At 35.0% G+C, this 18,003-nt stretch overlaps 1 protein-coding gene across 2 annotated transcripts in view; it reads right to left on the bottom strand.

The window, feature by feature from the left end:
* Positions 1-4,461, bottom strand: part of LOC127802490 (G-type lectin S-receptor-like serine/threonine-protein kinase LECRK3) — a 99,467-nt gene extending 95,006 nt beyond the window's left edge. The window contains exon 1 of one of the 2 annotated variants that reach the window (XM_052338336.1): positions 2,833-4,461. In XM_052338336.1, coding sequence (XP_052194296.1) covers positions 2,833-4,416 — 1,584 coding nt within the window. In that variant the 5' untranslated portion in view covers positions 4,417-4,461. Of the gene's footprint in view, positions 1-1,913 lie in introns of those variants that run through there. The other variant, XM_052338328.1, reaches the window with a different exon arrangement.
* Between the last annotated feature and the right edge of the window lie 13,542 nt (positions 4,462-18,003).

Genomic DNA, 18,003 nt, shown 5'->3' with positions numbered 1-18,003 from the left:
TTTAAAAAATGATAAATTAATTAATATTTTTCTTTCTATATTAAAAAATATAAAATATAATTCTGAAAAATAGTGGTATATAATTTATATATGTAATTATATAACAAGGGAAGTTGGTAGATCAGGCGGTTTCAAGCATGCAATGGCATATGGGAGGTTGTGGGTTCGAAACTGGGGAATGGGGGCCTCGCCACGTGGCGCGCGGATATGCGGCCACGTGGCTGGGCGGGTGGGCAACCGTGTGGGCGCGGACGGGTGAGAGAGTAAAATTTTTAATTTTATTTTAATTTTAGCGGCGGTTTTAAAAACCGCCGCTAAAATTAAAAATTTTTAATTTTTTTTAATTTTAGCGGCGGTTTCTAAAACCGCCGCTAAAATTTTAAATTTTAATTTTTTTTTAATTTTTTATTTTTTTTAAATTTTAATTTTTTTAATTTTTGCGGCGGTTGAAAAACCGCCGCTAAAATAAAAAATTTTAATTTTTTTTAATTTTAGCGGCGATTTTTAAAACCGCCGCTAAAATTAAAAAAATCGCCGCTAAATCACTGATTTTGCTGCGGTTTTAAAACCGCCGCAAAATCAGTGATTTAGCGGCGGTTATTCCAGCGGTTGGTCAAAACCGCCGCTAAATGCTCCACGACGGCTGGTTCAGCGGCGGTTTTCAAAACCGCCGCTAAATGCCAATTTTTTTGTAGTGTCATTGCATCCTTATGTTATGTGCTAACCATGTGTCCCAATCATGGCTAACCTTTATAAATACCTGTAGCTCTTGGCTTTAGGCAAGACATTCCAACCAAATAATCTCTCTTTCTACCTTTCTATATCACTCACACGAAAAGTCCACCTACATAGTTCACTCATACCGCTCACCCGTGCACCTCCTCATAGTGCACTCGTGAAACTTATCCATGTGATACACTCAAGTATACTACATTACACTACATCTTTATTTTTTCATGACTTATACTAACTTAGGTATTGAAGGGCCCACATGGGAGAAATTCACGCGTGTCTTCTGATTGTCTTCTATCTTGGAAGCCTTAAGGAAGATTAATTCGTGGACTTTGCAGGCACCTCCAAAAACCCATCCGAGGCACCCCCACCTCTTTAGTGCTCATTCATCATGTTTCTTTGATGCTCAATCCTTCTGCTCCCTCAAACAACAGGTCGAGCCTCTGGTTACTGATCTCCTTTGGTGGTTCCTTTCTCCTCTTTCTTGCCAAGCCCTATCGACTATTTGTTGAGGTTCTCGAACAAATAAATTTAATTGTTACATCTCTGCAACAAGAAGTTTATTTATGCAATTTTAAAATATTATGCTTCGGTCCTATTTAGTAAAATTATCACTAAACCTCCTTTTAGGTCTAATTTTAATCAATTTATTAAAATTGATTAACTATGTGTTTCAATTAATTTCGAGTTTGAATAACTTTCAATCCACTCAACATTTTTCATTGAAGTTGGGCTCCACGACTTCATCTTAATCTTATCTACAAAGTCTAATATGTATAGAGTTTCACCTAATTAATTTGATTTAGTTTGGATAGAATTTTGTGCTCAAAGATGGTTCCCTCACTAAAAATGGTCGATTTATGCAATTTTAATAAATTATACTTGGTCTTATTTAGAAAATTATCACTAAACCACTTTTTAGGTCTAATTTCAATCAATTTAAAAAAAAATAATATCCAAAAATTCTTAAAATTTTCAAATATTACATTTGTACTCCAAGGTGTTCTTCTATCAAGGATTTCACCCAAACTATATTACTCATCAAACCCACATGAACTTTTCAGACATATCATTTTAATCCCGTGACAAGCCTTTATTAATCCACGACTTTCCCCTACATCACATATTTTGCATGATAGTCCAGGTATTTCAATACCATTCTCACCCCAATCTCAAAACAATTAATTAATTCATGAACAAATACAATCTACCTTAAACCTTGTAAACAATCATTGACCAATTTATTTCCTCTAGTACGACAAGGAACATTACAATTAATACTAGATGGTAATATAGTGGTAATTGGAGTTCATATTAGATGGTACTCAAGAAGGAAGTAGGACTTGGAGGTGTAGGGATGTCCACAGTCCCTTCAAGCATTAACACAACTTTCTTCATTGAAGGACGCAGTGACGGTTCATCCTGTATGCACCAAAGCCCTACTTTGACCATTCTCTCCAGTTTTCTCTTGTCAATCCCTTCGTCACCAATCAGTTTTCCCAACTCCCCGGCCTCAAAACAATCGTACACCCATTCCTCAAGCACCGCCTCTTCCTCCGGGAGGCTCCAATCTAAGCAACTTCGACAACATATGATCTCTAACAACACAACTCCGAAGCTATAGACATCCGCTTTGACTGTCACGGGGAGTTTTCGGTGCCACTCTGGTGCCACATACCCCTTTGTCCCTCTTATCCCCGTAAAGGTTTTAGTTTGGTCTGGCTTCAAAAGCTTTGCCAATCCAAAGTCACTGATTCTAGCGATCATGTTCTCGTCCATGAGTATGTTATGAGGCTTTATGTCACAATGAATTATTTGTGTCTCGCACTCTTCGTGGAGGTAGAGGATGCCTCTAGCAATGTCAAGAGCAATCCCAATCCTTTCGTCCCAATTTAGCTGGTTTCTAGCCGTGAAGAGAAGATTTGCAAGTGATCCATTGATCATATAGTCATACACAAGAAGCCTATTTGCTCCTTCAATGCAATAACCAATCAGACGAACAAGGTTCCGGTGATGAGTTCTTCCAATCACCTTGACCTCCGTATGAAATTCTTGTTCACTCTCCGTTAGCATTTTCTCTAGTCTCTTCACAGCCACAACCTTTTGGGTGTACGGAATGATCCCTTTGAAAACCGTTGCTGAAGATCCTCTACCCAGCTCATGCTTGAATCCATTCGTAATCTGCTCCATTTCAAAGAAAGTAAAAGCCCGTAGACACACATCTTCACCCAATTCATAATTCGCTTTCTCAGAGATCATTCTGTACACCCAAATGCGGTTTCTGTAAATGACAAGTCCAGAAATTATCACAACCACCAAGGCAAGCCCAGCAAGCGAAACACCAGTGATTAGAATGCCCACTCTCGTCTCCTTCTTGATTTCTTTCTCAGGATCTTTCATGGGGATCACTGGTCGATCAGATGTGCCCACCTTGACGTAAGTAGTAGCAGTGTAGCCCTCTCCCAACAACATTCTCCCGTACTTCAAAGGAAGCCTTAGCTTTCTGCACTTGCCGTTCTCAAACACGGTGGCTTCGCAGTTACAGTCCTTGAGGCAGGCTTCTTTACACTCTTCCTTTGTCACTGACGATAGCTCCAAGTAGGAATTATCTTCACCTCCCCACCCGACATTCTCCACATCCTTCATATCATTCTCAGTGCTCCGATGCTCGTCTTTGCAACTTTGCGCAATGAAATTCCTCACACACCCAGAAGTGCTATTGCTCGGGTCAACAAAATCGAATCCTGGGAGGCAGCTACAGGTGGCTTTGCCGTCATTTAGGACACAAAATCCATTTAAACCGCAGATACCCTTCGGATCACACTTATCAGTTGTAGATTGCCACAGAACTGACCAGATGCCGTTCCCCTCCAAGCTGTGTGAATACAGTCGGAAGATGCCATCTGAATCAAGTCTCATCATGATAATCGTATGTTCCTTTGAAGGTTCTCCTTGGGTTATGTTTCTTAGGACGATACTTGAGTTGAACAAATAGAGGCGGCCACTATTGTCGAGATTCAGAGTGACCTGATCCCCTGTTCCATATATCCCCGATGACCAGTATGCGAATGGGGCCGTGTCTGGAGTATTCACTGGGTACTGGACAAGATTCCTGTCACTTTGCATCTTGAGCCTGAAAATCCCCGACGCGTGATCAGTTTCCGAAGCGGCGGAGACCAGCTCTCGGGTTACTGAGAGGGTCTGACCGGGTAGAATTGTGTCAGTTGGGTGTTCAAAACTCTCCCAGACTTTCTCCTGATCGGAGTTATAGAGCACAAAATTGCCGGTGTCGAGCATGGAAGCCGCAGAAATGTTCTGCAAAGCGTTATCAATGGGGCTGCTCTCCTCTTGCGGGGACTGCAGTATGAGCCTGCCATCAGCAGTGAGCTGAAGGGTGAGATTGGTGGTGGTAGCCGGTGGCGGATTATCCCTGTTTGCAGTCCACACCACCGTCTTGTCAGGAATTCCGGCCACAAAGACTCCGACGGCATAGCCGCCGTTGCCTTGGGGGTAGAATCCGAAGGCATAGTGACCGGAGGGGGAGATCCACGAGGAGTTGCCAGTGGGCGTGAGAGAAGATCCTCTTGTTATATTGCGAGCTCCTCCTCCTGCTCCTCTTGTTTGAGCCGCTGCTACGTTCCATATAGCAGAGACAATGAGAAAGATGAAGGTTGGAGCAGCCATGGAAGTTTTGGCAAGCTCTTCGAGGAATAAATAGAAACATCTCACACCCGAAGAATTGACCGTCAACTCTCTCTCTCTACAGAAAAGTCAGTGCTGTCTCTGTCCCTATAGAAATTTATTTCTAAAAAGTAAGTTGGTGGCCATTAAAGTCAGTCCCGTCCATTTGATTGAGGTTTTGTATATATTGTAAGTCTGTGTTGTTCCTATTGTCATTTTGTGTGTGTGTGTGTGTGTACACACACATATATATATAAAAATGATGCAAAAAATTGAGCGTTGGAAAAGTATGAGAGGTAGCCAGCCAGCAAGCCAAGAATGGTAAAACTTCAGATTAACCAACATATAAAACAAGGATAGTAAAGGTTGTCTAAAAGAGATTGTAATTAAGAAAAATCATTTCGATATCTAAATTAGATGTAGAATAAAGAGTAAAAATAGAACAACAATGCAGAGACTGTAATTAAGAATGCTTTCTCTAAAAGAGAGATTTTCTTCTATTTAAAGTAATTTAAAAATAATCATTTACTTAGAATTAGATATCTTTGTTAAATAGTGACTAAGAATAATTATCATCAATTAATTTGAAGAAATTTTAATCGAATTGAGTAATTTAAATCTAAATAAAATTAGTTTGACTTGGAATCTATAGATGACCACCCTCCACCCTCTCTTCTCTTCTTTTATTGAGCCAAGGCTAAATAGAATACAAAAGCTAAAAGTTATCTCGTTAATGGGACCATTCATCTCAGTGCTACAAATATTGCATTGATGGTATTAAGTTTGAATAATAATATTATTATGTCCTCGTGAGTGACAAGGGAAAAATTTATTGGGATGTTATTTTTTGGGCCTCATATTTTGTGTTTGAGACCTGATCAAGAGATAGTTCAATAAATAAGAAACGATCTTGAAAATAAAAAAATACTTGTCGTTCTCACATTTATGGTTATGCTAAAGTTCGAAATTTGTCTATTAGATCCCCTGATTTATTTTTCTTGTTGGAATCATGGGGCCGAACAACGAAGGCGCGAGTGATAGAGCGTAATTTAAAAATAATAATAATAATATTATTATTATAAACACAATTGATTTTTTTTTTTTTTTTGCTCATTAAGTAAAAACATATTTTACATAACCATTTAAAAAAAAATGGTTTCTACATTAATTGAGAACATTGAAGGTAGAAGGCTAAAGAGAGACTCAGGAAATTTTCTTAACAAAGTAGTCTTTAGGAGATTCTCTTGGAAGTCTATCTCAAGTACCCTTCTGGAGGCTCTTTCCTGGATACAACTTAGGAAGTCCATCTCAATTACCCATCTGGAGGCTCTTTCCAGGATACAACCCAAGAGACACTCCCAAAGTCTATCACGTGGAAGCCTATCTCAATCACCCTTCTAGAGGCTCTTTTCTGGATACAACCCAAAAGACCCTCCCAAAGTCTATCAAGTGAATCATGATATTACACAATCAGAATGCATTAAATAATTTTTAAAATTTTTGCATGTAAATTCATAACAACACCACAAACGAATAATTCTTTCTAATTTGCTCTCCAGCCATTTAATAGTCTCAATCTTTATAAATAAAGAATAATTCTTTTGATTGAGATACATAAATATTTTTACACAAATTACTTGAATATTTTTTTATTTTTGAGTGAGTTTGACTTAATTATTAGAAAGCTCATGCGAGTGATACCTTGTGCCCCTGATTATCTTTTATTTTATAAGTCTCTTGAACACTAAAGACTTAAGATAAAAATTATCTCGCAGTTATAAATTTATTATCATATTTTAACAACACCACAAACATTAAGTAGAATACGATACTTTAATATAAGAATTTGCAAAGATAATTTAGTTAGATTAGGGTTTATATAGTAAAATTAAATTCCAATGTACTATTTTTACAAAGAAATTCAAAAACAATATGATCATAGAAATTTTCTAACTACAATAAAGCGTTGACTGAATAGCATTGATTGTGGAAAAGAAAATTTGGTGTTGGTGAATAGTATAATACCAAATTTGGTATTATACTATTTACTCAACACTAAATTTAGTTATTAAAAATTATACTCAACACCATTTTATTTACTTAATAATTGTCGCATTCGTTGAAGATGCTCTAAGTGTCATGGGGGGTGGGAAGACCGCCTACCATTGGTATTTTTTCGTACTGGATGGTTCATTTGGTCTTATTAATTAGTAAAGTCCTTGACTGATTTACTGATGAAGAGATCATACTTCTTCATGATTCATCCTTTGGGTCTCGCAGCTAATATTTTTTCTTACATAGAATTTATTAATTAAAATATAAATTAAAAAATATGATATAAAAAATATTTTAAATTTTTATCATTTCAATACATTTATTAAGCTTACTTAACAATCTTTAAAAAAGATATCACGTGATTTCTTATTTAACATTTTTTATATATGCTTATATTTCTCCTCTTAAAATAAATATATCTTAAACTTTATAAATAAAAAAAATAAAACATATGTCCTCTAATCCATTCTAATAAATTTAATAAACAGTTTGATAAAAATTTTAAAATACTTTCCAACTTTATCCTGATCATATTTCATATCTTAATTGAGAAATCATTCAAATTTTATATTACTCATTTTAACAAGTATTACCTTAAAACATAGGGAATTACATATAACTATTCATGATAAAGAAAAATCTTCTCAAATTTAGCCTAGATTACAAATTTAGCCAAATCTATTTATTTAGTTTCTAGGTTGCCAATGATCTAAGTTAATTATCATGCTTCTTAACAAATATATTGGCGATCAATCCCATGTATGATCTATTATTTAATGCTCGAGTTAAGAATCGAATGAGTTCATGAAGAAACAAAATATACATGAAAGAACACACCATATATGCTTAGAAAGTTGCATACCTTGTGTGGTTGTCATGTATGTTACTTTTTGCAACTGAAGATGGATAACAAGTAAGGTTGGCAAATAGCTATAAAGATAACTTAATTTTGATGGGTTGTGGGGGCTTTGATCTGTTGCTTACGTATGTTACCCGACGCAAGCATGTAGGAAGGTATACAGGGCTCACGCCCTCCTTTGAGTTTGTCTGCATTAGGCAAACGTGCATCGGGTAATACACTCCAGATTACTAATTTCACTTATATCCAAATTTACTAAATATTTTTCCTATTTCCCAAGATAATATAAATTAATATTTTCTCTTAAACCCCCAGATATTCAATAGCTACCTCCAATATCAAAATTAATAATTATTATTTATTTCTAAAATTCTGGGGCATTATAGATTACCACTCGATTGAACCGAGTGGCCCCTCACTCGATGGAATTAAGTGGCTGCCACACGATTTGGCCTAAAAAGGCCACTTGATTTGGCTAACGACGCATGGACCAACATGTGGCAAATGATCGAGTAGAAAAGAACAAGGCCACTCCACACAACCAAGTGGCCCCTTAAAATTGAGTGGCTATTCGGTTGTACCGAGTGGCCCCTAAAGTGAGTCAGCCATAAGAAATTAATGGGGAAAAAACTTGCAAAGAGAAGATGTTAAAGTTGAATGTTAAAAATGAACTCCAAGATCCTTTATTTATAAGGGTGTGAGAGAATATAAAAGCACGAAAGAACGTGCACAATCACAAAAAATCCAAAAATGCGATACCAATGAAGTCGAAAAATTGGATCAGAGGAGTTCGCTGAATTTCAAGGCATAATACTCTTTCGCCTAGGGCACCCGGCCTAAAGACTAGGGAGCAATTGATATACCCAACAAATATCAAAAAACAGACAGGGGTCCAATTTATTAATATGGGTTAAATACACCCAACAAAATTACCTAAAGGAGCAAAGTAAAAGAAGCAAGTGGAGGCCGAGAGAGCCCCACTTAGTTCAACTAGAGGCACTCGATTCAAGATCCACCATCAAGAGGCTCTCGGTTCAAGCCCCCCCATCGAAAGCTATGGCCATGCCTAGGCCACCACCAAGAGCCTCTTGGTTTCTAATGGAGAGCCTCTTGGTTCATGCCATAGTCACCGTCGAATGATCACCATCAAGAACATCTTGATCCTTGGATTCTATGTTTCTTTAACCCTCGACTGAATACACTGCGAAATATGCCAAGAATATACCCAGAATATGCCATCCAAAAAATCCGAGATGGCTACCACGTGTCCCCCTCTCCCCTTTCTATAAATAGCAAGCTTGCCTCCTCGCTCATGTACGCTCACTCATCTGTTATAACTCCATTTTTCTCTCGAGCTTAGACTAACTTAAGTATTGGAGGGTTTGCGCAGGGAGGTCTTCCGCGCTTTTCACTGTTTGTTCATTTTCCAAGGTCAATTAGTTCTCCAAGCTAGTCAATTCTCTAGGCTAGTCAGTTATTTCAGGCCAGTTAGTTATTTCAAGCTCATATTCATCAACATCAACAAATCATTATCCCTCAGGCCCCCTATCATTTTTCAACCACTTGATTATTTTTGAACTCCCGACAATTCTTACACGTGAATGTTAAGATCTTTTTTTCTACCTTATAAATATATTGTTGTAATTTGATCACAACAATAGGCATTGCATCCCTATTATACCGAGATTAAGCTAAGACCACACTTTTTTCCCCTTCTCAATCTGTTTTCTCCTTTTGCAAATCATGGTTCAAGGAAGAGTGACGAAAATAGGTGTCCCTACGGACATAGCCCAGCGATTAAGGACGAGCACGTCTTGAAGATGGGTGGACTGTAGTCGCAATATAGCTGGTGAGAAATTTCATGTTCAATCCTTGATCGCTGAGTTCCGTGATTAATCTCCTTTCTCTATATGTGAACCTAATAGAAATGGACTTTAAAGATGAAAGATTTCACCTCTTGAAGAGTGACGAAAAGTGGCCATCTTGCTGCATTTAACCAATTTCATATTCAATAAAATTATCCTCAACGGCGACACTACTAGTCTCCCCATTCAAACCCACTTTTTGGGTGCTTCAATTAGACGTTTTGACTCAATCCTCCAGTGGACACAAATCAAAGTCTTGAATGTTGTTTTGACTCTTTACTTTTTTACGTCTCTCCCTCTCCATTAAATAATCTCTTGTCCCACGACACAGCTTTGACACTTCTCAGGCTATCATTGATTTAAGTTTCATAATCAATTGAATTTGAAGAAAGACCATTTAGTTCTACAATTTTAAAAAGGAATAAAAAAATATACTTCTTTCGATTTTAAATTTTTTTTTACCAAAAGTGGATTTCGAAATTATTAAAATAAAAAATTAAAAAGAAATTATTAAAAAATGATTCGAATGCTTGTGTTTGAAATGATCCAAATAGAGAACAAAGTAGCGTAGGATTTTTAAAATATTTCCATTTTCAATCAAAACTCACAAATCTCATAATCGAATTCCAAATTCAAGATTCAAAGAATGTCACAAAGCCGCAAACAGTCAAATTGAATCTTAAATTGAGCTTTGAAGAACCTCATGGTGTCACAGTTGCCTCGTAATGCAAGAATTCCAGATGGTGATCACAAACTATTTGGTCATTTGGACTTTGATTTTCAGTTTAATTTTTGAATTTGGGTTTGATTAAGGATAACGTTAACATTGTTAATAATATTAAAATATTATTAGACTATATAAAATTAATGTCTCTAAATCTAAAATACAATGTCTTTTTTTAACTCTTTTTAAAATATATTGACAATTTTAACTCACAAGACAAAATATATATAGATTGACTTATTTATCACTCTACTTATAAAAAATGACATCATTCTTATAAGATAATTCTTTTGAAATAAGCACAAATTTGAAATTGTATAACATGACACGTTTTGTAGATGTTATACGTGATTTTATGTAACGCACTAGAAGTATGTGTAGGTTTTACTTTACTGATATCAAATATATTAAACATGCTAAACCTGTTGTACGAATTTAGTTTTGACAAAAATAAATAACTTTTTTACATTTATATTTTCAATCATAGTGATTTAAAAATTTATTCTTAGGGTTTCTAAAGACCTTTGGTCGAAAAGTCCAAAGGTCTTTTTTTTTTTAAACCTTGGTATTTTGTAATGAATTGTATATTTCAACTTCTTAATATGAGTTATGCATTAAACTAGGTTTGATTTGCAAAAATGAGTACATACACAAAAATCTCGTCTTGATAAACTAGATTGAATATAAAAGTTTAGGTAGAAAGGCGAGGCCGTTAGAAGTAAACCTTCCTAGTTTGGGATTTCCATCTAAGTTGTTTCCATTTTGTCTTATACTTTAGTTTCGGTCTAGAATTTTTCTTTGAAATTAATGTGGCTAAGGTTTTTTCAATGGCAATCTTTTCTAGTGATAATTTATTGTTTTGAGTTCCTAGAAATTTGTTTTCTTCTTGAAGTTTGATTAATTGATCATTTACCTTTCATTTTCTATCTTCAACTCTTGTGATTTTTCTTTTTAAGTTCTTTATTTTTTTTTTAATTTATTGATTTCTTCTCTGTGAGATTTCTTAGAATTTTTTAATTATTTCTTAGTGAATTGAAATTTTATATATAATTCTTTATATGCCTATTTGAGTTCTATATAAAAATGATGCAAAAAATTGAGCGTTGGAAAAGTATGAGAGCTAGCCAAGACTGGTAAAACTTCAGATTAATGAACATATAAAACAAGGATAGTAAAGGTTGTCTAAAAGAGATTGTAATTAAGAAAATCATTTCGATATCTAAATTAGATGTAGAATAAAGAGTAAAAATAGAACAACAATGCAGAGATTGTAATTAAGAGAGATTTTCTTCTATTTAAAGTAATTTAAAAATACTCATTTACTTAGAATTAGATATCTTTGTTAAATAGTGACTAAGAATAATTATCATTAATAAATTTGAAGAAATTTTAATCGAATTGAGTAGTTTAAATCTAAATAAAATTAGTTTGACTTGGAATCTATAGATGACCACCCTCTCCACCCTCTCTTCTTTTATTGAGCCAAGGTTAAATAGAATACAAAAGCTAAAAGTTATCTCGTTAATGGGACCATTCATCTCAGTGCTACAAATATTGCATTGATGGTATTAAGTTTGAATAATAATAATATTATTATTATAAACACATTTGATCTCTTTTTTTTGTTTTTTTGCTCGTTAAGTAAAAACATATTTTACATAACCATTTTAAAAAAAAAATGGTTTCTACATTAATTGAGAACATTGAAGCTAGAAAATTAAAAATTACTTTTGTAATTAAACAAGTCCTAAAATTATTATGGGAATTAATCAATTGACAGGTGTACCACTTCTTATCATTTAATTTGATTTATTGTGGGTTAAAACTTTTGTGTCTAGAAAAGTGAGTTCAACTCTATGATAGACTCAATAAGAAGAAAGCTAAAGAGAGACTTAGAAAATTTTCTTAACAAAGTAGTCTTTTAAGAGATTCTCTTGGGAGTCTCTCTCAAGCACCCTCCAAGACCCTCCTAGAGGCTCAATTGAGGGTCTTTCTTAGATACCACCCAAGAGACCCTCCCAAAGTCTATCGCGGGTTCATGATATTACACAACAATGCATTAAATAATTTTTGAAATTTTCGCATGTAAATCCATAACAGACAATTTGAAAAAACTCGGATGCCCCTTTCTCCTGTCGTTTAATAGTCTTAATCTCTATAAATAAAAAGTAATTCTTCTGATTGAGGTATGTAAATACTTCTACACAAATTATTTGAATACTTTTTTATTTTTTGAGTGAGTATGACTTAATTATTAGAGGGTTCGCACAAGTGACACCTTGTACCCTTGACTATCTTTTGTTTTATAAATCTCTCAAATACTAGAGACTTAAGATAAACAGTCTCTCACAATTATAAATTTATTATCGTATCTTGATAATATCACAAATTTTAGGTAAAATACGATGCTTTAATATAAGAATTTGCAAAGATAATTTAGTGGATAAGGGTTTATTTAGGAAAATTAAATTCCAATATACTCTTTTTACAAAGAAATCCAAAAACAATATGATTGTAGAAATTTTCTAACTACAAATTAAAGTGTTGACTTGAATAGTATTGATTATAAGTCATGGAGTGGGAAGACAACCTACCGTTCATGCTTTTCCGTACAGGACGGTTCATTTGGCCTTATTAATTAGTAAAGTCCTTAAATGATTTATTTATGACAAGACCATACTTCCTCAAGATTCATCTTTTTTATCTCAAAGCTAATATTTTTTTAAAATAATATTTGTTAATTAATATATAAATTAAAAAAGACAAAATATAAAAAATAATTTGAACTTTTATTATTTTTAGTGTGTTTATTAAACTGATCTGGCAAACTTTAAAAAAGATATTACGTGATTTCTTATATGATATTTTTTAGATATACTTATATCTCCCTTTCAAAATAAGAACATCTTAGCCTTTATAGATAAAATAAAAAAATGAATCATATGTCCTCCAGTGTATTTTAAAAAAATTAATAAACAGTTTGATAAAAATTTTGAAATACTTTACAGTCTTATCTTGATTATATATCATATTTTGGTCCATAAAGTATTCAAACTTCATCTTAATACAAGTTTATCCTACTTATTTTAATAAACGCTACCTTAAAATATAGAGAATTACAGATAATTATTCGTGATAAAGAAAAATCTTCTCAAATTTAGCCTAGCTTAATTAATAACAATGACCGAGACCAAATTGTAGCAGAGGGAGTGTAGCATCTGGAAATTTGAGAGATAAATAATGATTATTAATTTTGGTGTTTGAAGTCATTATGAAATATTTGAGGAATTAAGGAAAAATATTTATTTATATTATTTTGAGAAAATGGGTAAATAAAGTAATTAATTATTTTATTTGGGAAGAGTTAATAATTATTTAATCCTACAATTGGGATAATTTTTGATTTATTGGGATTGAATAGTTGATGCTTTATATGGGATATATTTTAAAAATAAATAATAATAAAATAAGAAAGTGACAACAATTTGGAATGGGGTGGTTGTGCGTAATTGTGTGTATATCTATACATGATACATTATAATGGTAACATATTAAATATTATATTAATAATAAAGAAGGAAAGGGAAATGGCAGCTGGACGAGTGTAGCCATGCATAGGTATATTTATATATGAAATATGTATGTTGAGTAATTATAAAGTTATATAAAGTTACATATATAATATAGATACTATAATATATATTTTATGGAATGGAGAAAGAATAAGCTGGACTTTTTCCAGCAATATTTGGGCATCAAAGTGACGTTTCAGGCGCCAAATGGAAAGTCAATTGGCTTCTAACTGGCGGCCACGTGTCACCCATCGAAGGCTTGAAAAGCCTAGCCGCCAAGCTTCATCTTTCCTTCAATTTGTAATATAAAAGGGTGTGCAGTCAATGAAAACAGAAGGAAAATTGTGGAGAAGAAGCAGGCAAGAAGATAGCGTGAAGAAGGGAGAAAAATAGAGGAAAAATTCAGAAAAATTGATTTTGCTCTGTGTAATTGAAGATCTAAAGGATGAGGTAAATTAATCAGCTTGTATTAAATATTTTTTACGGATTAAATCTTATTTTTAGGTTATATTTTAACTTATTTTAGTCTACTATTATTTTGCAGTGCGTGGATATTTAGGGCAAAAAATCTACGAAATAAGGTAAGTCTTCTTCACTTTCTAATTTTTAGTGATCTCTTATACCCGTAATAGTCTCGATTTTATATCGATTTAATCGGATTATTGGAGATGCACATATAGGCCTTGTATCGAAGCTTGGAGTGATTAGTAAAATTACTAATTTGTGCAGCAATAGAGCAATGAGGTGGGAATCTGCTATTAAAAAGGCAAGCTCTTAACCCTCTCCTCATGTTTTTTATTTTCTGTATAAGTCTTCGTGGTTTATTGTATTTTATTCCATCCCTTACTCTAAATCGGCGCCTAGTATTATTTATTGAGTTATTATTCATTTAGTATGATTTAAATTAAATCTGAAACTTCTAGAACTTTATTTATTATGAGCCTACGGGAGTTTGTACCGCCCTCACTCCTCTTGGGAATGATGTTGAACCCAACTTGGGGACTAGATTTTTAGAGGTACGGGTTTATTTATGAATTTCTCGGTTGTGGGTCGGCTAGGGCTATCGAGCAGTGGGGCAGGGGTCGGCTGGTTGGTGACGTTGGAGTAGACTATTGTGCGACCCTGAGTGGATCGTCAGGCGGACACTCCTAGTCACTGACCATTGACCAGTGCCGGACACTACTGATTAGCTCTATCATTATGTGTTTTACTGCATGATTCGTTATGTTGTAATACCGTTCATGGTTTGATATACACATGGGTACGAGTTGCATGTTGGGATATTCATTTATTGAGTATGCTTGGACACAGACATTCTAGCATGGTTAGATTGCATTTGGCACGGGCATATGCATCGCATGTGATTTACTATGTGGGCGGAGCATGGCCTGATGCCTGGATGTATGGGCGCCAGTGTATCACGTTCATGCTTATTACGCCATTGCATTTTATGTTCATTACATGGTTACTGGTTGTATATAGTTCTCGAACGGGAGGACCGTTTTGAGGGAGACTATGGCTCAGTTATTCAGAGGCTCGGGTGTTAGGAGAACTGACATGAGCATTCGGGTGACGGGAGCACTGACCCGGGATAATGCGCACAGGTTTGTTGGAGATATATGTTACCTTTCAGAACAACAGCATGTTGGTATGAGACTTGGGTGTCGTGTGTCTTGTGTGGGCCCCAAGGATCGATACGTGCTTTGTTTACGCTTTTATACTGTGTTGTGCATCTCATGGCTTATGTGTACTTGGAGGCTGGTGTTCTGGAGAGAGTTTATTGGATATGTTTAGCCTTCAGCCTTTATTTCTTTATGCTTGTTAAGTCTATCGACTTACTTTGTTTTCCATCATTCCAGGTAGTGGCAGCGTAGGCCATGGGCAAGGGAGTCAGCTTCTAGCGACAGAGTCGATATGGTGTACAGGCACTCCTGTCAGTCCCTGTCAACTTTGATGGTTGGGTAGGATTTACTCTATTATTTTTACTGTGCCAGGTCATTTCTCGAGTCTCGTGTATGTCGACATAGGAGTCTGTATTCATTTATTTATCTTGTGACTGTTGTGTTAGCGGTGTTCCCGTAGTGCATGCATGTATATAGCCTCGCTTCCGTTGTTTTAATTATTGTGTATGCATGCTAGGGTAGTTCCTGTCTTGTGTTTCATTTTTTCTCTTTCCGTAAGTGCTCCCATTCGAGTAGTCCAGTTGGTTGAGATATCTGGGCGGGGTTGCTTACAGGGAGGAACTCTTCTTTAAGGTAAACAGTTCTAATGAGAACTATTCCATTCACTTTTCTTTTGTTTTATGACTAATTTGGAATGGTTTTCCTACAAATCTCGAATCTATTATTATGATTCTTTTTTTTACTGAATCTATTTATTTAGTTTCAATGTTGCCAATTATCTAAGTTAATTCTCATATTTCTAAACAAATATATTGGTGATTAATTCCATGTATGATCTATTATTTAATGCTCGAGTAAAAGACTGAATGAGTCCAATAAGCAACAAAACATACATGCAAGAACACACCATGCTTGCCCCCAAGGCACATATCAAGTGGTTAGATCGCGATAAGTTGAGATTCGCACCAGTAGATCGTGAGTTCGACTCTTTGCCCTTGCGCAGTAAGGCAAAACCTCGACCTATGTTTTACCTTCTCTGCCAAAATCGAGAGTAAAAGCCCCAAAAGACTATGCAAGAGTGGTAAATCCCAAGAACACAACATGCTTAGAAAGTTACGTATTACTTTTTACAACTGAAGATGGATAACTAGTAAAGTTGGCAAATAGCTATCCCTGATGATGAGGCCAACCTCTTTTTGATAAAGATAACTTAATTCTGATGGGTTGTGGTAGATTCTTGCTTATCACTATTCCTCTTGTGATCGTACTTACATAGGATTGTTACTAGTTTAAAATCTTCTATTACCTATGATCTCTTTTATCTTTGAACATTTTGAGAAGTTCTGGGGCCTTGTTTGAGTGCCATTAGAACTTGTTTACTGCTTTATTCCATTTTGATAGGTAGGCCTCCCTTTTGTCCATGTGCATGCTGGTTATGCCATTTTCATTTGGAAAATGTTATTGATATATTATGGATTACATAATATAGTTAAAATATTTAAAATACTCCCCATCTAAGGTGATGAACTGAGACAGTGAGACACATAACTAAAATATTCCACACCTAAGACGGTGAGGCGACACGGGGCAGTGAAGTGTGAAGGATATTTTTGTTATTTATGATGCATTTTATAACTCATGGTGTAATTCATGGAGTACGAATAGTATAGTCCTTTTCATTTAAGCTCTTTTTGTTAGAATGTAAACATTTAATTTTTGAAAATTAACTTATTTTTTGTTGATTTTTTTTTTTTAAAAAAATCAGGTTCATTAATATAGCGAGTTGGGTTAGATTTAACTTGTAATATGGATAAGGTGGGACTAACCCCAAGGAGTTTGGTCATATGACCCGACTTTGAAAAAATGTTAGCTTAATTAGGATTCACAACTCGCGGCGGTGCGTACAGGCAAGGCCGGAGGCGGTGCAACGGCCAGCGGTGTTGGCTGGTGGTGGCGACAGCCCATGGAGGAGCTAAAATGGCAGTGGGTGGTGGTGTTGCTGTGCGCGCAAGTCAGTTGCAGAGAAGGAAAAGAAGAAGAAGAAAAAGAAGAAGAAGAAGAAGAAGAAGAGGAGGAGGAAAAGAAAATAAGAAAGAAAAGAAAAAGAAAAGGAAAAATGGGAAAGAAAATAGGAAAAATGTGAGAAAAATTATGGAAAAATAGGATTTAGATATTTAATAATATTCTGGAGATTTTGGAGAGAAAAATGGTCCGGACATGCATTTTGAGGTCGGCACGAAAATCGAGACGGTGCACCAAAATTGAGAAGGTGCACGAAAAATTGTGATAGTGCACGAGAATCAAGGTTGTGTGCGAGAATCAAGGTTGTGCATGAAAATCGAGGTGATGCGCAAGAATAGAGGATTTGTACGCATTTCGAGGTCAATGCACGCATATCAAGGAGGCTTTAAAAGCTAAGCCTAGGTGAGTTTTATAATTTTTAATATTCTTAGGTAAATATTTTATGGATTTCTATGGAGAAATATTTGATGGAATATTTAAGTAGATATTTATTTTAGAATATTTGTGAGGAAAATGGGAGAAAAATAGAGAATAATGCAAGGAAATTATGGAAAAATAGGTTTTGATGATTTTTAGAATAACTATGATTTATAGGATTGTTATACTCGAGGTTAAGTGATTTGTGCAAATTTTGAGGTTCGACATGTAAATCGAGGCGATGCATGTTTTCGAGGTGTTCTAAATTCGGGCATCAAGTGAGTAGTTTTACCCTAAACCTGGTTTTGTGAGTGGTTTTTTCCAAAAACGATTGCTTATGTTATGCATGTTATTTATCAAAGTTATGATCGTTTTGTCATACTTGTTCATATTGTAATACCCCGAGAGCCCAGAGAAGTTAGAATATATCGAGGATAGTGTAAGAAAGGAAACA

The sequence above is a fragment of the Diospyros lotus genome, chromosome 1, assembly GCF_014633365.1.
Source record: "Diospyros lotus cultivar Yz01 chromosome 1, ASM1463336v1, whole genome shotgun sequence".
Classification (NCBI taxonomy): domain Eukaryota; kingdom Viridiplantae; phylum Streptophyta; class Magnoliopsida; order Ericales; family Ebenaceae; genus Diospyros; species Diospyros lotus.
Note: the sequence above shows the minus strand (reverse complement) of the source record. Positions and strands in the feature narration are given on the sequence as shown.